The sequence below is a fragment of the Rhinoderma darwinii genome, chromosome 7, assembly GCF_050947455.1.
Source record: "Rhinoderma darwinii isolate aRhiDar2 chromosome 7, aRhiDar2.hap1, whole genome shotgun sequence".
In the NCBI taxonomy this organism is placed as follows: domain Eukaryota; kingdom Metazoa; phylum Chordata; class Amphibia; order Anura; family Rhinodermatidae; genus Rhinoderma; species Rhinoderma darwinii.
The window spans coordinates 145,513,407-145,532,920 of NC_134693.1; the positions used below are offsets into that span (position 1 = coordinate 145,513,407).

Here is a 19,514-nt window from a genome sequence, read left to right on the forward strand (position 1 = left end):
TCTCTTAATGGACAACTGGGCGTGTTCTTACTTTTTACCAACTGGGCGTTGTACAGAGGAGTGTATGATGCGGACCAATCAGCGTCATACACTTCTCATTGTTCCAGCCCAGCTTCCTTCACTACACAATCACACAGTGCACAATCACGCTGGAACAATGAGAAGTGTATGACGCTGATTGGTCCGCATCATACACTCCTCTGTACAACGCCCAGTTGGTAAAAAGTAAGAACACGCCCAGTTGTCCATTAAGAGACTAATTAGCATAAATATAAAATTGTTCATAACTTAGTCAAAATTGATCGTTTTTCAAAATAAAAGCCACTGTAATCTACATTACAGCGCCGATCAGATTATGTAGGAGATAGGACACTTATAATCTGGTGACAGCCTCTTTATTACTAGGACCACTGTTCTCTACATTACAGCACTGATCACATTATGCAGGAGACAGGACACTTATAATCTGGTGACAGCCTCTTTATTACTAGGACCACTGTTATCTACATTACAGCGCTGATCACATCATGTACAATATAGGCCACTAATAATCTGGTGACAGCCTCTTTATTATTAGGACCACTGTTATCTACATTACAGCGCTGATCACATTATGTAGGAGACAGGACACTTATAATCTGGTGACAGCCTCTTTATTGCTAGGACCACTGTTATCTACATTACAGCGCTGATCACATTATGTAGGAGACAGGACACTTCTAATCTGGTGACAGCCGATTTAAGTTTACCCAAATTCTGTCAGGACTATTCTAATCAGGAGCTCAGGGGTGAGGCTTCATATCAGCGTTGGCCCTTCTCACCTCTGCCATACAACTGCTCATAACATTATCTGCAGTGAGAAACCACAACATGCCCCAAACTAGAGGAGAACAGTCAGGGAAAAAGAGGGCAAAAATGCTAAGAACTCCTCGAGGCTGACGTCTCTCGTTACCCCCTTACATGCCCTGAGGTACAGACAATACCTTTAATTGTCTTCTTTGTGTTGGCGGCTGCCGGTAATGCAGGGGGTGACCCCTCAATCTGCTCACAGTCAAAACGAGCACATGGAGGAATATAACCAGGACAAGCTGAATAAAGAAAAACTGAAAATCAGTGCTCAGCCTCCAGGTAGACCGATAATACTGAAGGTCAAAGCCCACCATAACCTTCTCATTAAATATATGACCCCCTCCAGCCCATCACACAATATCCCAAATATCACAATGGATCATCATCAACAGCAAACCCCAGACGTCATCTAATGAACCAACCACCAAGACAAGCACTCCAGTCGCACATCTTGACTTCAACTGCATAATCATCATAGGGGGCAGTATTATAGTAGTTATATTCTTGTATATAGGGGGCAGTATTATAGTAGTTATATTCTTGTATATAGGAGCAGTATTATAGTAGTTATATTCTTGTATATAGGGGGCAGTATTATAGTAGTTATATTCTTGTATATAGGAGCAGTATTATAGTAGTTATATTCTTGTATATAGGGGCAGTATTATAGTAGTTATATTCTTGTATATAGGAGCAGTATTATAGTAGTTATATTCTTGTACATAGGAGCAGTATTATAGTAGTTATATTCTTGTATATAGGAGCAGTATTATAGTAGTTATATTCTTGTATATATGGAGCAGTATTATAGTAGTTATATTCTTGTATATAGGGGCAGTATTATAGTAGTTATATTCTTGTATATAGGTGGCAGTATTATAGTAGTTATATTCTTGTATATAGAGAGCAGTATTATAGTAGCTATATTCTTGTATATAGGGGCCAGTATTATAGTAGTTATATTCTTGTATATAGGAGCAGTATTATAGTAGTTATATTCTTGTATATAGGGGGCAGTATAATAGTATTTATATTCTTGTATATAGGAGCAGTATTATAGTAGTTATATTCTTGTATATAGGAGCAGTATTATAGTATTTATATTCTTGTATATAGGAGCAGTATTATAGTAGTTATATTCTTGTATATAGGAGCAGTATTATAGTAGTTATATTCTTGTATATAGGAGCAGTATTATAGTAGTTATATTCTTGTACATAGGAGCAGTATTATAGTAGGTATATTCTTGTATATAGGGGCAGTATTATAGTAGTTATATTCTTGTATATAGGAGCAGTATTATAGTAGTTATATTCTTGTATATAGGAGCAGTATTATAGTAGTTATATTCTTGTATATAGGGGCAGTATTATAGTAGTTATATTCTTGTATATAGCGAGCAGTATCATAGTAGTTATATTCTTGTATATAGGAGCAGTATTATAGTAGTTATATTCTTGTATATAGGGGGCAGTATTATAGTAGTTATATTCTTGTATATAGGGGGCAGTATTATAGTAGTTATATTCTTGTATATAGGAGGCAGTATTATAGTTGTTATATTCTTGTATATAGGAGCAGTATTATAGTATTTATATTCTTGTATATAGGAGCAGTATTATAGTAGTTATATTCTTGTGTATAGGAGCAGTATTATAGTAGTTATATTCTTGTATATAGGGAGCAGTATTATAGTAGTTATATTCTTGTGTATAGGAGCAGTATTATAGTAGTTATATTCTCGTATATAGGGGCAGTATTATAGTAGTTATATTCTTGTGTATAGGAGCAGTATTATAGTAGTTATATTCTTGTATATAGGGAGCAGTATTATAGTAGTTATATTCTTGTATATAGGAGCAGTATTATAGTAGTTATATTCTTGTATATAGGAGCAGTATTATAGTAGTTATATTCTTGTATATAGGAGCAGTATTATAGTAGTTATATTCTTGTATATAGGGGGCAGTATTATAGTAGTTATATTCTTGTATATAGGAGCAGTATTATAGTAGTTATATTCTTGTATATAGGGGCAGTATTATAGTAGTTATATTCTTGTATATAGGAGTAGTATTATAGTAGTTATATTCTTGTATATAGGGGGCAGTATTATAGTAGTTATATTCTTGTATATAGGAGCAGTATTATAGTAGTTATATTCTTGTATATAGGAGCAGTATTATAGTAGTTATATTCTTGTATATAGGAGCAGTATTATAGTAGTTATATTCTTGTATATATCGGGCAGTATAATAGTATTTATATTCTTGTATATAGGAGCAGTATTATAGTAGTTATATTCTTGTGTATAGGAGCAGTATTACAGTAGTTATATTCTTGTATATAGGGAGCAGTATTATAGTAGTTATATTCTTGTATATAGGAGCAGTATTATAGTAGTTATATTCTTGTACATAGGAGCAGTATTATAGTAGGTATATTCTTGTATATAGGGGCAGTATTATAGTAGTTATATTCTTGTATATAGGAGCAGTATTATAGTAGTTATATTCTTGTATATAGGAGCAGTATTATAGTAGTTATATTCTTGTATATAGGGGCAGTATTATAGTAGTTATATTCTTGTATATAGCGAGCAGTATCATAGTAGTTATATTCTTGTATATAGGAGCAGTATTATAGTAGTTATATTCTTGTATATAGGGGGCAGTATTATAGTAGTTATATTCTTGTATATAGGGGGCAGTATTATAGTAGTTATATTCTTGTATATAGGAGGCAGTATTATAGTTGTTATATTCTTGTATATAGGAGCAGTATTATAGTATTTATATTCTTGTATATAGGAGCAGTATTATAGTAGTTATATTCTTGTGTATAGGAGCAGTATTATAGTAGTTATATTCTTGTATATAGGGAGCAGTATTATAGTAGTTATATTCTTGTGTATAGGAGCAGTATTATAGTAGTTATATTCTCGTATATAGGGGCAGTATTATAGTAGTTATATTCTTGTGTATTGGAGCAGTATTATAGTAGTTATATTCTTGTATATAGGGAGCAGTATTATAGTAGTTATATTCTTGTATATAGGAGCAGTATTATAGTAGTTATATTCTTGTATATAGGAGCAGTATTATAGTAGTTATATTCTTGTATATAGGGGGCAGTATTATAGTAGTTATATTCTTGTATATAGGAGCAGTATTATAGTAGTTATATTCTTGTATATAGGGGCAGTATTATAGTAGTTATATTCTTGTATATAGGAGTAGTATTATAGTAGTTATATTCTTGTATATAGGGGGCAGTATTATAGTAGTTATATTCTTGTATATAGGAGCAGTATTATAGTAGTTATATTCTTGTATATAGGAGCAGTATTATAGTAGTTATATTCTTGTATATAGGAGCAGTATTATAGTAGTTATATTCTTGTATATATCGGGCAGTATAATAGTATTTATATTCTTGTATATAGGAGCAGTATTATAGTAGTTATATTCTTGTATATAGGGAGCAGTATTATAGTAGTTATATTCTTGTATATAGGGGGCAGTATAATAGTATTTATATTCTTGTATATAGGGGGCAGTAGTATAGTAGTTATATTCTTGTATATAGGGGCAGTATTATAGTAGTTATATTCTTGTATATAGGGGGCAGTATTATAGTAGTTATATTCTTGTATATAGGGGGCAGTATTATAGTAGTTATATTCTTGTATATAGGAGGCAGTATTATAGTTGTTATATTCTTGTATATAGGAGCAGTATTATAGTATTTATATTCTTGTATATAGGAGCAGTATTATAGTAGTTATATTCTTGTGTATAGGAGCAGTATTATAGTAGTTATATTCTTGTATATAGGGAGCAGTATTATAGTAGTTATATTCTTGTGTATAGGAGCAGTATTATAGTAGTTATATTCTCGTATATAGGGGCAGTATTATAGTAGTTATATTCTTGTGTATAGGAGCAGTATTATAGTAGTTATATTCTTGTATATAGGGAGCAGTATTATAGTAGTTATATTCTTGTATATAGGAGCAGTATTATAGTAGTTATATTCTTGTATATAGGAGCAGTATTATAGTAGTTATATTCTTGTATATAGGGGGCAGTATTATAGTAGTTATATTCTTGTATATAGGAGCAGTATTATAGTAGTTATATTCTTGTATATAGGGGCAGTATTATAGTAGTTATATTCTTGTATATAGGAGTAGTATTATAGTAGTTATATTCTTGTATATAGGGGGCAGTATTATAGTAGTTATATTCTTGTATATAGGAGCAGTATTATAGTAGTTATATTCTTGTATATAGGAGCAGTATTATAGTAGTTATATTCTTGTATATAGGAGCAGTATTATAGTAGTTATATTCTTGTATATATCGGGCAGTATAATAGTATTTATATTCTTGTATATAGGAGCAGTATTATAGTAGTTATATTCTTGTGTATAGGAGCAGTATTATAGTAGTTATATTCTTGTATATAGGGAGCAGTATTATAGTAGTTATATTCTTGTATATAGGGGGCAGTATAATAGTATTTATATTCTTGTATATAGGGGGCAGTAGTATAGTAGTTATATTCTTGTATATAGGGGCAGTATTATAGTAGTTATATTCTTGTATATAGTGGGCAGTATTATAGTAGTTATATTCTTGTATATAGGGAGCAGTATTATAATAGTTATATTCTTGTATATAGGAGTAGTATTATAGTAGTTATATTCTTGTATATAGGAGCAGTATTATAGTAGTTATATTCTTGTATATAGGAGCAGTATTATAGTAGTTATATTCTTGTATATAGGAGCAGTATTATAGTAGTTATATTCTTGTATATAGGAGCAGTATTATAGTAGTTATATTCTTGTATATATCGGGCAGTATAATAGTATTTATATTCTTGTATATAGGAGCAGTATTATAGTAGTTATATTCTTGTGTATAGGAGCAGTATTATAGTAGTTATATTCTTGTATATAGGGAGCAGTATTATAGTAGTTATATTCTTGTATATAGGGGGCAGTATAATAGTATTTATATTCTTGTATATAGGGGGCAGTAGTATAGTAGTTATATTCTTGTATATAGGGGCAGTATTATAGTAGTTATATTCTTGTATATAGTGGGCAGTATTATAGTAGTTATATTCTTGTATATAGGGAGCAGTATTATAATAGTTATATTCTTGTATATAGGAGTAGTATTATAGTAGTTATATTCTTGTATATAGGAGCAGTATTATAGTAGTTATATTCTTGTATATAGGGGCAGTATTATAGTAGTTATATTCTTGTATATAGGAGCAGTATTATAGTAGTTATATTCTTGTACATAGGAGCAGTATTATAGTAGTTATATTCTTGTATATAGGAGCAGTATTATAGTAGTTATATTCTTGTATATATGGAGCAGTATTATAGTAGTTATATTCTTGTATATAGGGGCAGTATTATAGTAGTTATATTCTTGTATATAGGTGGCAGTATTATAGTAGTTATATTCTTGTATATAGAGAGCAGTATTATAGTAGCTATATTCTTGTATATAGGGGCCAGTATTATAGTAGTTATATTCTTGTATATAGGAGCAGTATTATAGTAGTTATATTCTTGTATATAGGAGCAGTATTATAGTATTTATATTCTTGTATATAGGAGCAGTATTATAGTAGTTATATTCTTGTATATAGGAGCAGTATTATAGTAGTTATATTCTTGTATATAGGAGCAGTATTATAGTAGTTATATTCTTGTACATAGGAGCAGTATTATAGTAGGTATATTCTTGTATATAGGGGCAGTATTATAGTAGTTATATTCTTGTATATAGGAGCAGTATTATAGTAGTTATATTCTTGTATATAGGAGCAGTATTATAGTAGTTATATTCTTGTATATAGGGGCAGTATTATAGTAGTTATATTCTTGTATATAGCGAGCAGTATCATAGTAGTTATATTCTTGTATATAGGAGCAGTATTATAGTAGTTATATTCTTGTATATAGGGGGCAGTATTATAGTAGTTATATTCTTGTATATAGGAGGCAGTATTATAGTTGTTATATTCTTGTATATAGGAGCAGTATTATAGTATTTATATTCTCGTATATAGGGGCAGTATTATAGTAGTTATATTCTTGTATATAGGGGGCAGTATTATAGTAGTTATATTCTTGTATATAGGAGCAGTATTATAGTAGTTATATTCTTGTATATAGGGGCAGTATTATAGTAGTTATATTCTTGTATATAGGAGTAGTATTATAGTAGTTATATTCTTGTATATAGGGGGCAGTATTATAGTAGTTATATTCTTGTATATAGGAGCAGTATTATAGTAGTTATATTCTTGTATATAGGAGCAGTATTATAGTAGTTATATTCTTGTATATAGGAGCAGTATTATAGTAGTTATATTCTTGTATATATCGGGCAGTATAATAGTATTTATATTCTTGTATATAGGAGCAGTATTATAGTAGTTATATTCTTGCGTATAGGAGCAGTATTATAGTAGTTATATTCTTGTATATAGGGAGCAGTATTATAGTAGTTATATTCTTGTATATAGGAGCAGTATTATAGTAGTTATATTCTTGTATATAGGAGCAGTATTATAGTAGTTATATTCTTGTATATAGTAGCAGTATTATAGTAGTTATATTCTTGTATATAGGGGGCAGTATAATAGTATTTATATTCTTGTATATAGGGGGCAGTAGTATAGTAGTTATATTCTTGTATATAGGGGCAGTATTATAGTAGTTATATTCTTGTATATAGTGGGCAGTATTATAGTAGTTATATTCTTGTATATAGGGAGCAGTATTATAATAGTTATATTCTTGTATATAGGAGTAGTATTATAGTAGTTATATTCTTGTATATAGGAGCAGTATTATAGTAGTTATATTCTTGTATATAGGAGCAGTATTATAGTAGTTATATTCTTGTATATAGGAGTAGTATTATAGTAGTTATATTCTTGTATATAGGAGCAGTATTATAGTAGTTATATTCTTGTATATAGGAGCAGTATTATAGTAGTTATATTCTTGTATATAGGGGGCAGTATTATAGTAGTTATATTCTTGTATATAGGGGGCAGTATTATAGTAGTTATATTCTTGTATATAGGGGCAGTATTATAGTAGTTATATTCTTGTATATAGGGGCAGTATTATAGTAGTTATATTCTTGTATATAGGGGGCAGTATTATAGTAGTTATATTCTTGTATATAGGAGCAGTATTATAGTAGTTATATTCTTGTATATAGGGGCAGTATTATAGTAGTTATATTCTTGTATATAGGGGGCAGTATTATAGTAGTTATATTCTTGTATATAGGGGGCAGTATTATAGTAGTTATATTCTTGTATATAGGGGCAGTATTATAGTAGTTATATTCTTGTGTATAGGAGCAGTATTATAGTAGTTATATTCTTATATATAGGGGCAGTATTATAGTAGTTATATTCGTGTATATAGGGGGCAGTATTATAGTAGTTATATTCGTGTATATAGGGGGCAGTATTAGAGTAGTTATATTCTTGTATATAGGGGGCAGTATTATAGTAGTTATATTCTTGTATATAGGGGCAGTATTATAGTAGTGATATTCTTGTATATAGGGGCAGTATTATAGTAGTTATATTCTTGTATATAGGGGGTAGTATTATAGTAGTTATATTCTTGTATATAGGAGCAGTATTATAGTAGTTATATTCTTGTATATAGGGGCAGTATTATAGTAGTTATATTCTTGTATATAGGGGGCAGTATTATAGTAGTTATATTCTTGTATATAGGAGCAGTATTATAGTAGTTATATTCTTGTATATAGGGGCAGTATTATAGTAGTTATATTCTTGTATATAGGGGCAGTATTATAGTAGTTATATTCTTGTATATAGGGGGCAGTATTATAGTAGTTATATTCTTGTATATAGGAGCAGTATTATAGTAGTTATATTCTTGTATATAGGGGGCAGTATTATAGTAGTTATATTCTTGTATATAGGGGGCAGTATAGTAGTTATATTCTTGTATATAGGGGGCAGTTTTATAGTAGTTATATTCTTGTATATAGTGGCAGTATTATAGTAGTTATATTCTTGTATATAGGGGCAGTATTATAGTAGTTATATTCGTGTATATAGGGGGCAGTATTATAGTAGTTATATTCGTGTATATAGGGGGCAGTATTAGAGTAGTTATATTCTTGTATATAGGGGGCAGTATTATAGTAGTTATATTCTTGTATATAGGGGCAGTATTATAGTAGTGATATTCTTGTATATAGGGGCAGTATTATAGTAGTTATATTCTTGTATATAGGGGGTAGTATTATAGTAGTTATATTCTTGTATATAGGAGCAGTATTATAGTAGTTATATTCTTGTATATAGGGGCAGTATTATAGTAGTTATATTCTTGTATATAGTGGCCAGTATTATAGTAGTTATATTCTTGTATATAGGGAGCAGTATTATAATAGTTATATTCTTGTATATAGGAGTAGTATTATAGTAGTTATATTCTTGTATATAGGAGCAGTATTATAGTAGTTATATTCTTGTATATAGGAGCAGTATTATAGTAGTTATATTCTTGTATATAGGAGTAGTATTATAGTAGTTATATTCTTGTATATAGGAGCAGTATTATAGTAGTTATATTCTTGTATATAGGAGCAGTATTATAGTAGTTATATTCTTGTATATAGGGGGCAGTATTATAGTAGTTATATTCTTGTATATAGGGGGCAGTATTATAGTAGTTATATTCTTGTATATAGGGGCAGTATTATAGTAGTTATATTCTTGTATATAGGGGCAGTATTATAGTAGTTATATTCTTGTATATAGGGGGCAGTATTATAGTAGTTATATTCTTGTATATAGGAGCAGTATTATAGTAGTTATATTCTTGTATATAGGGGCAGTATTATAGTAGTTATATTCTTGTATATAGGGGGCAGTATTATAGTAGTTATATTCTTGTATATAGGGGGCAGTATTATAGTAGTTATATTCTTGTATATAGGGGCAGTATTATAGTAGTTATATTCTTGTGTATAGGAGCAGTATTATAGTAGTTATATTCTTGTATATAGGGGCAGTATTATAGTAGTTATATTCTTGTATATAGGGGGCAGTATTATAGTAGTTATATTCTTGTATATAGGAGCAGTATTATAGTAGTTATATTCTTATATATAGGGGCAGTATTATAGTAGTTATATTCGTGTATATAGGGAACAGTATTATAGTAGTTATATTCGTGTATATAGGGGGCAGTATTATAGTAGTTATATTCTTGTATATAGGGGGCAGTATTATAGTAGTTATATTCTTGTATATAGGGGGCAGTATTATAGTAGTTATATTCTTGTATATAGGGGGCAGTATAGTAGTTATATTCTTGTATATAGGGGGCAGTTTTATAGTAGTTATATTCTTGTATATAGTGGCAGTATTATAGTAGTTATATTCTTGTATATAGTGAGCAGTATTATAGTAGTTATATTCTTGTGTATAGGAGCAGTATTATAGTAGTTATATTCTTGTGTATAGGAGCAGTATTATAGTAGTTATATTCTTGTATATAGGGAGCAGTATTATAGTAGTTATATTCTTGTATATAGGAGCAGTATTATAGTAGTTATATTCTTGTATATAGGAGGCAGTGTTATAGTAGTTATATTCTTGTATATAGGGGCAGTATTATAGTAGTTATATTCTTGTATATAGGGGGCAGTATTATAGTAGTTATATTCTTGTATATAGGAGCAGTATTATAGTAGTTATATTCTTGTATATAGGGGCAGTATTATAGTAGTTATATTCTTGTATATAGGGGGCAGTATTATAGTAGTTATATTCTTGTATATAGGGGGCAGTATTATAGTAGTTATATTCTTGTATATAGGGGGCAGTATTATAGTAGTTATATTCTTGTATATAGGGGGCAGTATAGTAGTTATATTCTTGTATATAGGGGGCAGTTTTATAGTAGTTATATTCTTGTATATAGTGGCAGTATTATAGTAGTTATATTCTTGTATATAGGGGCAGTATTATAGTAGTTATATTCTTGTATATAGTGATCAGTATTATAGTAGTTATATTCTTGTGTATAGGAGCAGTATTATAGTAGTTATATTCTTGTATATAGGAGCAGTATTATAGTAGTTATATTCTTGTGTATAGGAGCAGTATTATAGTAGTTAGATTCTTGTATATAGGAGCAGTATTATAGTAGTTATATTCTTGTATATAGGGAGCAGTATTATAGTAGTTATATTCTTGTATATAGGAGCAGTATTATAGTAGTTATATTCTTGTATATAGGAGCAGTATTATAGTAGTTATATTCTTGTGTATAGGAGCAGTATTATAGTAGTTATATTCTTGTATATAGGGAGCAGTATTATAGTAGTTATATTCTTGTATATAGGAGCAGTATTATAGTAGTTATATTCTTGTATATAGGCGGCAGTATTATAGTAGTTATATTCTTGTACATAGGGGACAGTATTATAGTAGTTATATTCTTGTATATAGGGGGCAGTATTATAGTGGTTATATTCTTGTATATAGGGAGCAGTATTATAGTAGTTATATTCTTGTATATAGGAGGCAGTGTTATAGTAGTTATATTCTTGTATATAGGAGCAGTATTATAGTAGTTATATTCTTGTATATAGGGGGCAGTATTATAGTAGTTATATTCTTGTATATAGGGAGCAGTATTATAGTAGTTATATTCCTGTATATAGGGGCAGTATTATAGTAGTTATATTCTTGTATATAGGAGCAGTATTCTAGTAGTTATATTCTTGTATATAGGGGCAGTATTATAGTAGTTATATTCTTGTATATAGGAGCAGTATTATAGTAGTTATATTCTTGTATATAGGGGCAGTATTATAGTAGTTATATTCTTGTATATAGGGAGCAGTATTATAGTAGTTATATTCTTGTACATAGGGGGCAGTATTATAGTAGTTATATTCTTGTATATAGGAGCAGTATTATAGTAGTTATATTCTTGTATATAGGAGGCAGTATTATAGTAGTTATATTCTTGTATATAGGGGGCAGTATTATAGTAGTTATATTCTTGTATATAGGAGGCAGTGTTATAGTAGTTATATTCCTGTATATAGGAGCAGTATTATAGTAGTTATATTCTTGTATATAGGAGCAGTATTAGAGTAGTTATATTCTTGTATATAGGGGGCAGTATTATAGTAGTTATATTCTTGTATATAGGGGGCAGTGTTATAGTAGTTATATTCTTGTATATAGGAGCAGTATTATAGTAGTTATATTCTTGTATATAGGAGCAGTATTATAGTAGTTATATTCTTGTATATAGGAGCAGTATTATAGTAGTTATATTCTTGTATACAGGAGCAGTAGTAGGCTATGTTCACACTAAGTTTTCTGCAGGTAGAAAATTTTGCCTGGAAAAATCAGTAGTTTTTTTAAAGTGGTTTTGCACCATAGGTGTTTTTTGACGCAAAGGAAAAAAATGCGTCCATAAAAGCGTTGGCCGTTCGCAGCGTTTTTTACGTCTCCCATTGATTTCAATGGGGTTTTTGAGATGGAAAAAGGCCTCAAGATAAGGCATGTCGCTTCTGCTTCCCGTGAGCTGTTTTTTTTCTGCGAGCGAGAAAAAACCGCCTCCACCTCCGATTGAAAACAATGGGAGGCAGTTTGGCCAGTTTTCTGCAACCGTTTTTGACACTGTTTCTGCGACAAAAAAAACTTCAGTGTGAACAGGGCCTTATAGTAGTTATATCCGTTTGGAAAAATCCTCCACCAGGCTGAAAATTTCAGCTGGAATTCATGTGAGACTTGATGTACACATGTTGTGGTACCGGGCAGACATTTCTCCAGGCTGGAGCGCAGGAGCGTGATGTTCTGCAGGCGGCTCAGCACTTTCCCCTTCATGTCAGCGTTCGGCTGCTTACAGAAGGCGTTGACCACCTGTAGTAAAGAGTTCAGGGTCAGTCACGAGTCTCCAGCTGTGAGCGCTGGCTATTGCGGCTTTATCATATTCACCTCTATGAACCAGTTAATAGCCAGGAAGAGAAGTGAACACAGGAAGTCCCGCTCCGGCTTAGACAGAGACTCCACCTTGTCCATGACTTCCAGGTCGGTCAGGTAGATCGGGCAACCTTCATAGGGACACAAATCAGGACAGGTGATGGAGCAGAGTCCCCCGTGAGCCCGTAGGGCAACGTACAGAAACAAACAAGAAATCAGCCCACAAACCCGATCCTTTTTTTTTTTAGGAAAATCCACCGTGCCGTTTAATTGGCAAAGAATTTACCACCGTGGATTTCAAAGCCAAGTCGCGGTTTCCACACCAAAACACTGGCGGATTTCCCCGCTCAACAGGATGAATGTGTGTGCGGATCCACGGCAAAGAGAACGTGAAATCCACGAGTAACCACACCGGTCTCTAATGCAGATTATCCTTCAAATCCGTGTCGGAAACTTCTGCCTGCAAATAGGTGGTACGGACATACAGCCGGAGGGCGCGCGGGGACCCCGACCCACAGAGCTTACACTTCATGCAGTTTGGTTTTGTGGAGTTTATCTTTGTAGAATTAAACAGACACTGAAATAATGTTCTCGTTATTCTTCACACGGAGCGAAGGCAGTGGAGGGTTTATCTACAGCGGCGATTCATGTCACAACGAGAGAGAGACCCGGACGCACCTCCACTACTTCTACATCACGAGGCCCCAGTATAATCATCTGCTGTGTAACCACCACGGGGACCCCACTCTACAGGATACAACATGGAGACTGTCACCCCAACACAGCACCTGCAGGGGGAGCAATCACAGCGACAGGGACCGCCGCACAGCAACAGAGACCCCCGCACAGCGACAGAGACCCCCGCACAGCGACAGAGACCCCCGCACAGCGACAGAGACCCCCGCACAGCGACAGAGACAGCCGCACAGCAACCAGTTGTACAGATAAAAAACGCTCACCTCTTCGTGTGGTCCTCAGTGGACAAACAAAACAAGAAGGTAGAAAAACTTTCATGAATAAAAAACAAAACCAGAGAAAAGATGTGGGACAGAGAGACGGACGAGGACACCGAGAAATAATACAGGACTTTACCTAACAATGCGTCAACTTCATCCAAGTTACCGTCAAACTCGTCCTGTACGTAGAGACGCAGCAACCGGAAGAATGGCGCCAAGCAGAGAGGAGACACCTGGCTGGGGGAGGAGAGGGGACACGTTATATATGAGGGGGGGGGGGTCACATCATATCCTGGACGGCTCCGTCCTATATAACGTGACACTTCATTATCTCCTGGACTTTACATTGATCACCTGTCGGGGACTCAGACGACTTTCTCATCACTGACTGGAGAAGCGCCGCAGAATGATGAGACGTCTTACGGGACTTAAAGAGGCTGTCACCAGATTATAAGTGTCCTGTCTCCTACATAATGTGATCAGCGCTGTAATGTAGATAACAGTGGTCCTAATAATAAAGAGGCTGTCACCACATTATAAGTGTCCAGTCTCCTACATAATGTGATCAGCGCTGTCATGTAGATAACAGTGGTCCTAATAATAAAGAGGCTGTCACCACATTATAAGTGCCCTGTCTCCTACATAATGTGATCAGCGCTGTAATGTAGATAACAGTGGTCCTAATAATAAAGAGGCTGTCACCAGATTATAAGTGCCCTGTCTCCTACATAATGTGATCAGTGCTGTAATGTAGATAACAGTGGTCCTAGTAATAAAGAGGCTGTCACCAGATAATAAGTGCCCTGTCTCCTACATATTGTGATTGGCGCTGTAATGTAGATAACAGTGGTCCTAGTAATAAAGAGGCTGTCACCAGATAATAAGTGCCCTGTCTCCTACATATTGTGATTGGCGCTGTAATGTAGATAACAGTGGTCCTAGCAATAAAGAGGCTGTCACCAGATTATAAGTGTCCTGTCTCCTACATAATGTGATCGGCGCTGTAATGTAGATAACAGTGGTCCTAGTAATAAAGAGGCTGTCACCAGATTATAAGTGTCCTGTCTCCTACATAATGTGATCGGCGCTGTAATGCAGATAACAGTGGTCCTAGTAATAAAGAGGCTGTCACCAGATTATAAGTGCCCGGTCTCCTACATAATGTGATCGGCGCTGTAATGTAGATAACAGTGGTCCTAGTAATAAAGAGGCTGTCACCAGATTATAAGTGCCCGGTCTCCTACATAATGTGATCGGCGCTGTAATGTAGATAACAGTGGTCCTAATAATAAAGAGGCTGTCACCAGATTATAAGTGGCCTATATTGTACATGATGTGATCAGCGCTGTAATGTAGATAACAGTGGTCCTAGCAATAAAGAGGCTGTCACCAGATTATAAGTGTCCCGTCTCCTACATATTGTGATTGGCGCTGTAATATAGATAACAGTGGTCCTAGCAATAAAGAGGCTGTCACCAGATTATAAGTGTCCTGTCTCCTACATAATGTGATCGGCGCTGTAATGTAGATAACAGTGGTCCTAGTAATAAAGAGGCTGTCACCAGATTATAAGTGTCCTGTCTCCTACATAATGTGATCGGCGCTGTAATGTAGAGAACAGTGGTCCTAGTAATAAAGAGGCTGTCACCAGATTATAAGTGTCCTGTCTCCTACATAATGTGATCGGCGCTGTAATGTAGAGAACAGTGGTCCTAGTAATAAAGAGGCTGTCACCAGATTATAAGTGTCCTGTCTCCTACATAATGTGATCGGCGCTGTAATGTAGATAACAGTGGTCCTAGCAATAAAGAGGCTGTCACCAGATTATAAGTGTCCTGTCTCCTACATAATGTGATCGGCGCTGTAATATAGATAACAGTGGTCCTAGTAATAAAGAGGCTGTCACCAGATTATAAGTGTCCTGTCTCCTACATAATGTGATCGGCGCTGTAATGTAGATAACAGTGGTCCTAGCAATAAAGAGGCTGTCACCAGATTATAAGTGTCCTGTCTCCTACATAATGTGATCGGCGCTGTAATGTAGAGAACAGTGGTCCTAGTAATAAAGAGGCTGTCACCAGATTATAAGTGTCCTGTCTCCTACATAATGTGATCGGCGCTGTAATGTAGATAACCGCAGTGGTTTTTATTTTGAAAAACGATCATTTTTTTAGCAGGTTGTGAGCAATTTTAGATTTAGTTTCTTAATGCCCAACTGGGCGTGTTTTTACTTTTAACCAAGTGGGTGTTGTAAAGAAGTGTATGAGGCCGACCAATCAGCGTCATACACTTCTCATTGTTCCAGCCCAGCTTCTTTCACTGCACAATCTCACTGTGCTGTGGATCATGCTGGGCTGGAACAATGAGAAGTGTATGAGGCTGATTAGTCACTGATTGGTCAGCCCCATACACTTCTTTACAACACCCACTTGGTTAAAAGTAAAAACACGCACAGTTGGGCATTAAGAAACAATCTAAAATTGCTCACAACCTGCTAAAAAAATGATCGTTTTTCAAAATAAAAACCACTGCTGTTCTCTACATTACAGCGCCGATCACATTATGTAGGAGACGGGGCACTTATAATCTGGTGACAGCCTGTTTATTACTAGGACCACTGTTATCTACATTACAGCGCTGATCACATTATGTAGGAGACAGGGCACTTATAATGTGGTGACAGCCTCTTTATTACTAGGACCACTGTTATCTACATTACAGCACTGATCACATTATGTAGGAGATAGGACACTTATAATGTGGTGACAGCCTCTTTATTACTAGGACCACTGTTATCTACATTACAGCACTGATCACATTATGTAGGAGATAGGACACTTATAATGTGGTGACAGCCTCTTTATTACTAGGACCACTGTTATCTACATTACAGCACTGATCACATTATGTAGGAGACAGGACACTTATAATGTGGTGACAGAGCCTCTTTAAGGCCGGTTCACATCACTGTTCGCTTTCCGTTCCGACGGAGGTTTCTATCGGGTGAACCCCGCAACGGTAAGTGAAAGTGACAGCACGGCTTCCGTTTCAGTCAGCATTGATCTCAATGGTGACGGAAACATCGCTAATGGTTTCCATTCGTCACCATTCCGGCAGGTTTCCGTTTTAATGACTGAATCAATAGTGCAGTCGACTCCGCTATTAATTCCGTCGAAAAACCGGAAACTTGCCGGAATGGTGACGAACGGAAACCATTAGCGATGTTTCCGTCACCATTGAGATCAATGCTGACTGAAACGGAAGCTGTGGTTTCACTTTCACTTACCGTTGCGGGGTTCACCCGACGGAAATCTCAGACGGAAACCGGGACGGAAATGAACGCTGATGTGAACAGGCCCTTATTCCCAGGTGAGGAGACGTCTTACGGGACATATCCCGGGCCCAGTTGTTTTTGTCCTGATGTCTGGAATGAGACGAGTTTATAAAATTAGCTGTGCCCCCCATCTCCTCCCCCGGTGATCCAGCGCTGACACTCCGGCGGCTCTCCAGGTGGGAGCATGTGACTGCTGCAGCCAATCAGAGGGCCCAGTGGTGACGGTTCATATTTCTGGCATGTCAGAAATACATCACATGACCACTGGGCCCTCTGATTGGCTGCAGTAGTCACATGCTCCCACCTGGAGAGCCGCCGGAGTGTCAGCGCTGGATCACCGGGGGAGGAAATGGGGGGGCACAGCTAATTTTATAAACTCGTCTCATTCCAGACATCAGGACAAAAACAACTGGGCCCGGGATATGTCCCGTAAGACGTCTCATCACCCGGGATAAGTCCCGTAAGACGTCTCATGACCCGGGATAAGTCCCATAAGACGTCTCATCACCCGGGATACGTCCTCTGATTTGCAGAGCGGTCCAGTGTATCCTCCCAGTACTAGGAGTAAGCGGCTATACCAGGAGCCAGTAACGGCGTGTTGTCAGGGCCGCAGGCGGCACTCACCGGCCTTCCCTAGCTGTTGGGGTACGACCTTTATCAGCGGCGTCCTCTGACAGAAGTGGGAGGAGATTGATGACAACAACACTCTGACTCTCATCATCCTCCAGGTTATACATGGCCGTCACTGGGAACAGGTGGGTCCTGTGGGGAGAACATGGAAGCAATAAAATGAGAATTTTATCCTATAGACCGGAGTTCCCCAACCAGCGTGTGAGGAGATGGACTCGACCCCAGGACCTCCCAGCATTACTGACACACACGACATAAAGAAGGGCAGGAAATCACGGGGCGTCGGGATACCACTACTCCAATTATTTCTGCACTTTCCCAGCTTCATCGTAAACGTTTGTGTCCCCGGAGTAACGGTGCGCGGACGTCCAGTGGACAGGAGGACTGACCCGCCTACGCGCACCTCCGCCTCCTGTATGGGACCCCAGTGACTGATCACACGCTCCCCCGGAGGATGGTGATCAGGATCTTATGTACGGACGATGGGCAGTGTAGTACAATCAGCACATACACACCCGTCCACTGCCGGCTCCAGATCCACAACATAATCATCCTGGAAATCCTCCACCACAGTCTTCCTCATGTGTTCCTGCAGACAAGGAGAAGACGAGACACCGATCACAACTCATTCCAGACAAGATCTAAATGCCAAGAGGTGGAGCAGACGCAGGTAGAGCAGGTTTAGTGGTGACTTCAGAGCACGGTTCTATCCCTGATCCTCACACACAGCATGGGCTCCGTTCACACCGCTGCTGGGAGACGCCATCATCCGTGTTGGTCATGTCTGAATTTTTGACGTCAAGAAAACCAGAACGCAGACAGACACCATTCACGTCAATGAGGCCCGTCAGTGCCAGTCCAGATCTGCCGGAACAGCGTTGTGCTCTCCAGACACTGGCGCAGCGCGACTAATACGATGTAAACGCACGCCAGGCAGGCAGAAAGCGCGCCTAATTTATCAGAGCTGCATCTCTGGCGACACGTCTCCTCTTTGTCTTTGCTCCAAAATGTTCATGCAGTGTCGCATTTCAAACCACGCCCCTTTCTTTATACCACGCCCCTTTCTTTATACCACGCCTGTTTCACAGTAAGCCACACCCCCTGTGGAGTCTTTTGAAAAAGTTGTCTGAAACCGTTAAAGGGGTTGTCCCGTTTTTTTTTTTATTTCAATTTATTTATAGAATCGGGAACCAAACAGATTTCTAATAGACGGGATTAATATTCTGATCACCACAGAGGAGTCCAGAGTAATAAATCCACAGGATAAAGATGGCGGCAGTCATGTGACCACATCATGTCTGTGGGGAGTAGTAGTTATACAGTAAGGGAGCACGGCCCGTAAGAAACGAAGAGTAGGACATGCTCCCTAATTCCCGGCACGGACACCCATCTGTAGCGATACGGAAAGGTCCCGTGGCCAATAGAACCGAGCGGGTCCGTAATTGCGGAGATTTTTTACGGTCGTGTGCTGGGGGTCGTTTTATTTCTGTTTAACGGTTTGGCGATTTAGCATTTTTGTAGAAATCTGAATCTTATAAATAAAGCGAATTTTAAAAAAACAAAAACTGGAGAACCCCTTTAATAAATGAGTGTCAGTCCCGGCTCCGCTGGTGTCTCTTGCTAGAAGGAACGGATTACTTCCCGGCTGATTTCACGTCTTTATATCAGTGCGGAGTGTGGGTGACAATGATTTCAGCTCT

At 36.1% G+C, this 19,514-nt stretch overlaps 1 protein-coding gene across 1 annotated transcript in view; it reads right to left on the bottom strand.

Moving 5' to 3' along the window:
- Nucleotides 1–19,514, bottom strand: part of FANCD2 (FA complementation group D2) — a 51,854-nt gene that overhangs the window by 12,270 nt on the left and 20,070 nt on the right. The window contains exons 18-23 of the mRNA XM_075832017.1: nt 18,330–18,403; nt 17,809–17,946; nt 13,987–14,087; nt 12,910–13,025; nt 12,726–12,834; nt 984–1,088 (exon numbers count right to left, since the gene is read on the bottom strand). Of these exons, the coding sequence (XP_075688132.1) occupies nt 984–1,088; nt 12,726–12,834; nt 12,910–13,025; nt 13,987–14,087; nt 17,809–17,946; nt 18,330–18,403 (643 nt within the window). The remainder of the gene's footprint in view (nt 1–983; nt 1,089–12,725; nt 12,835–12,909; nt 13,026–13,986; nt 14,088–17,808; nt 17,947–18,329; nt 18,404–19,514) is intronic.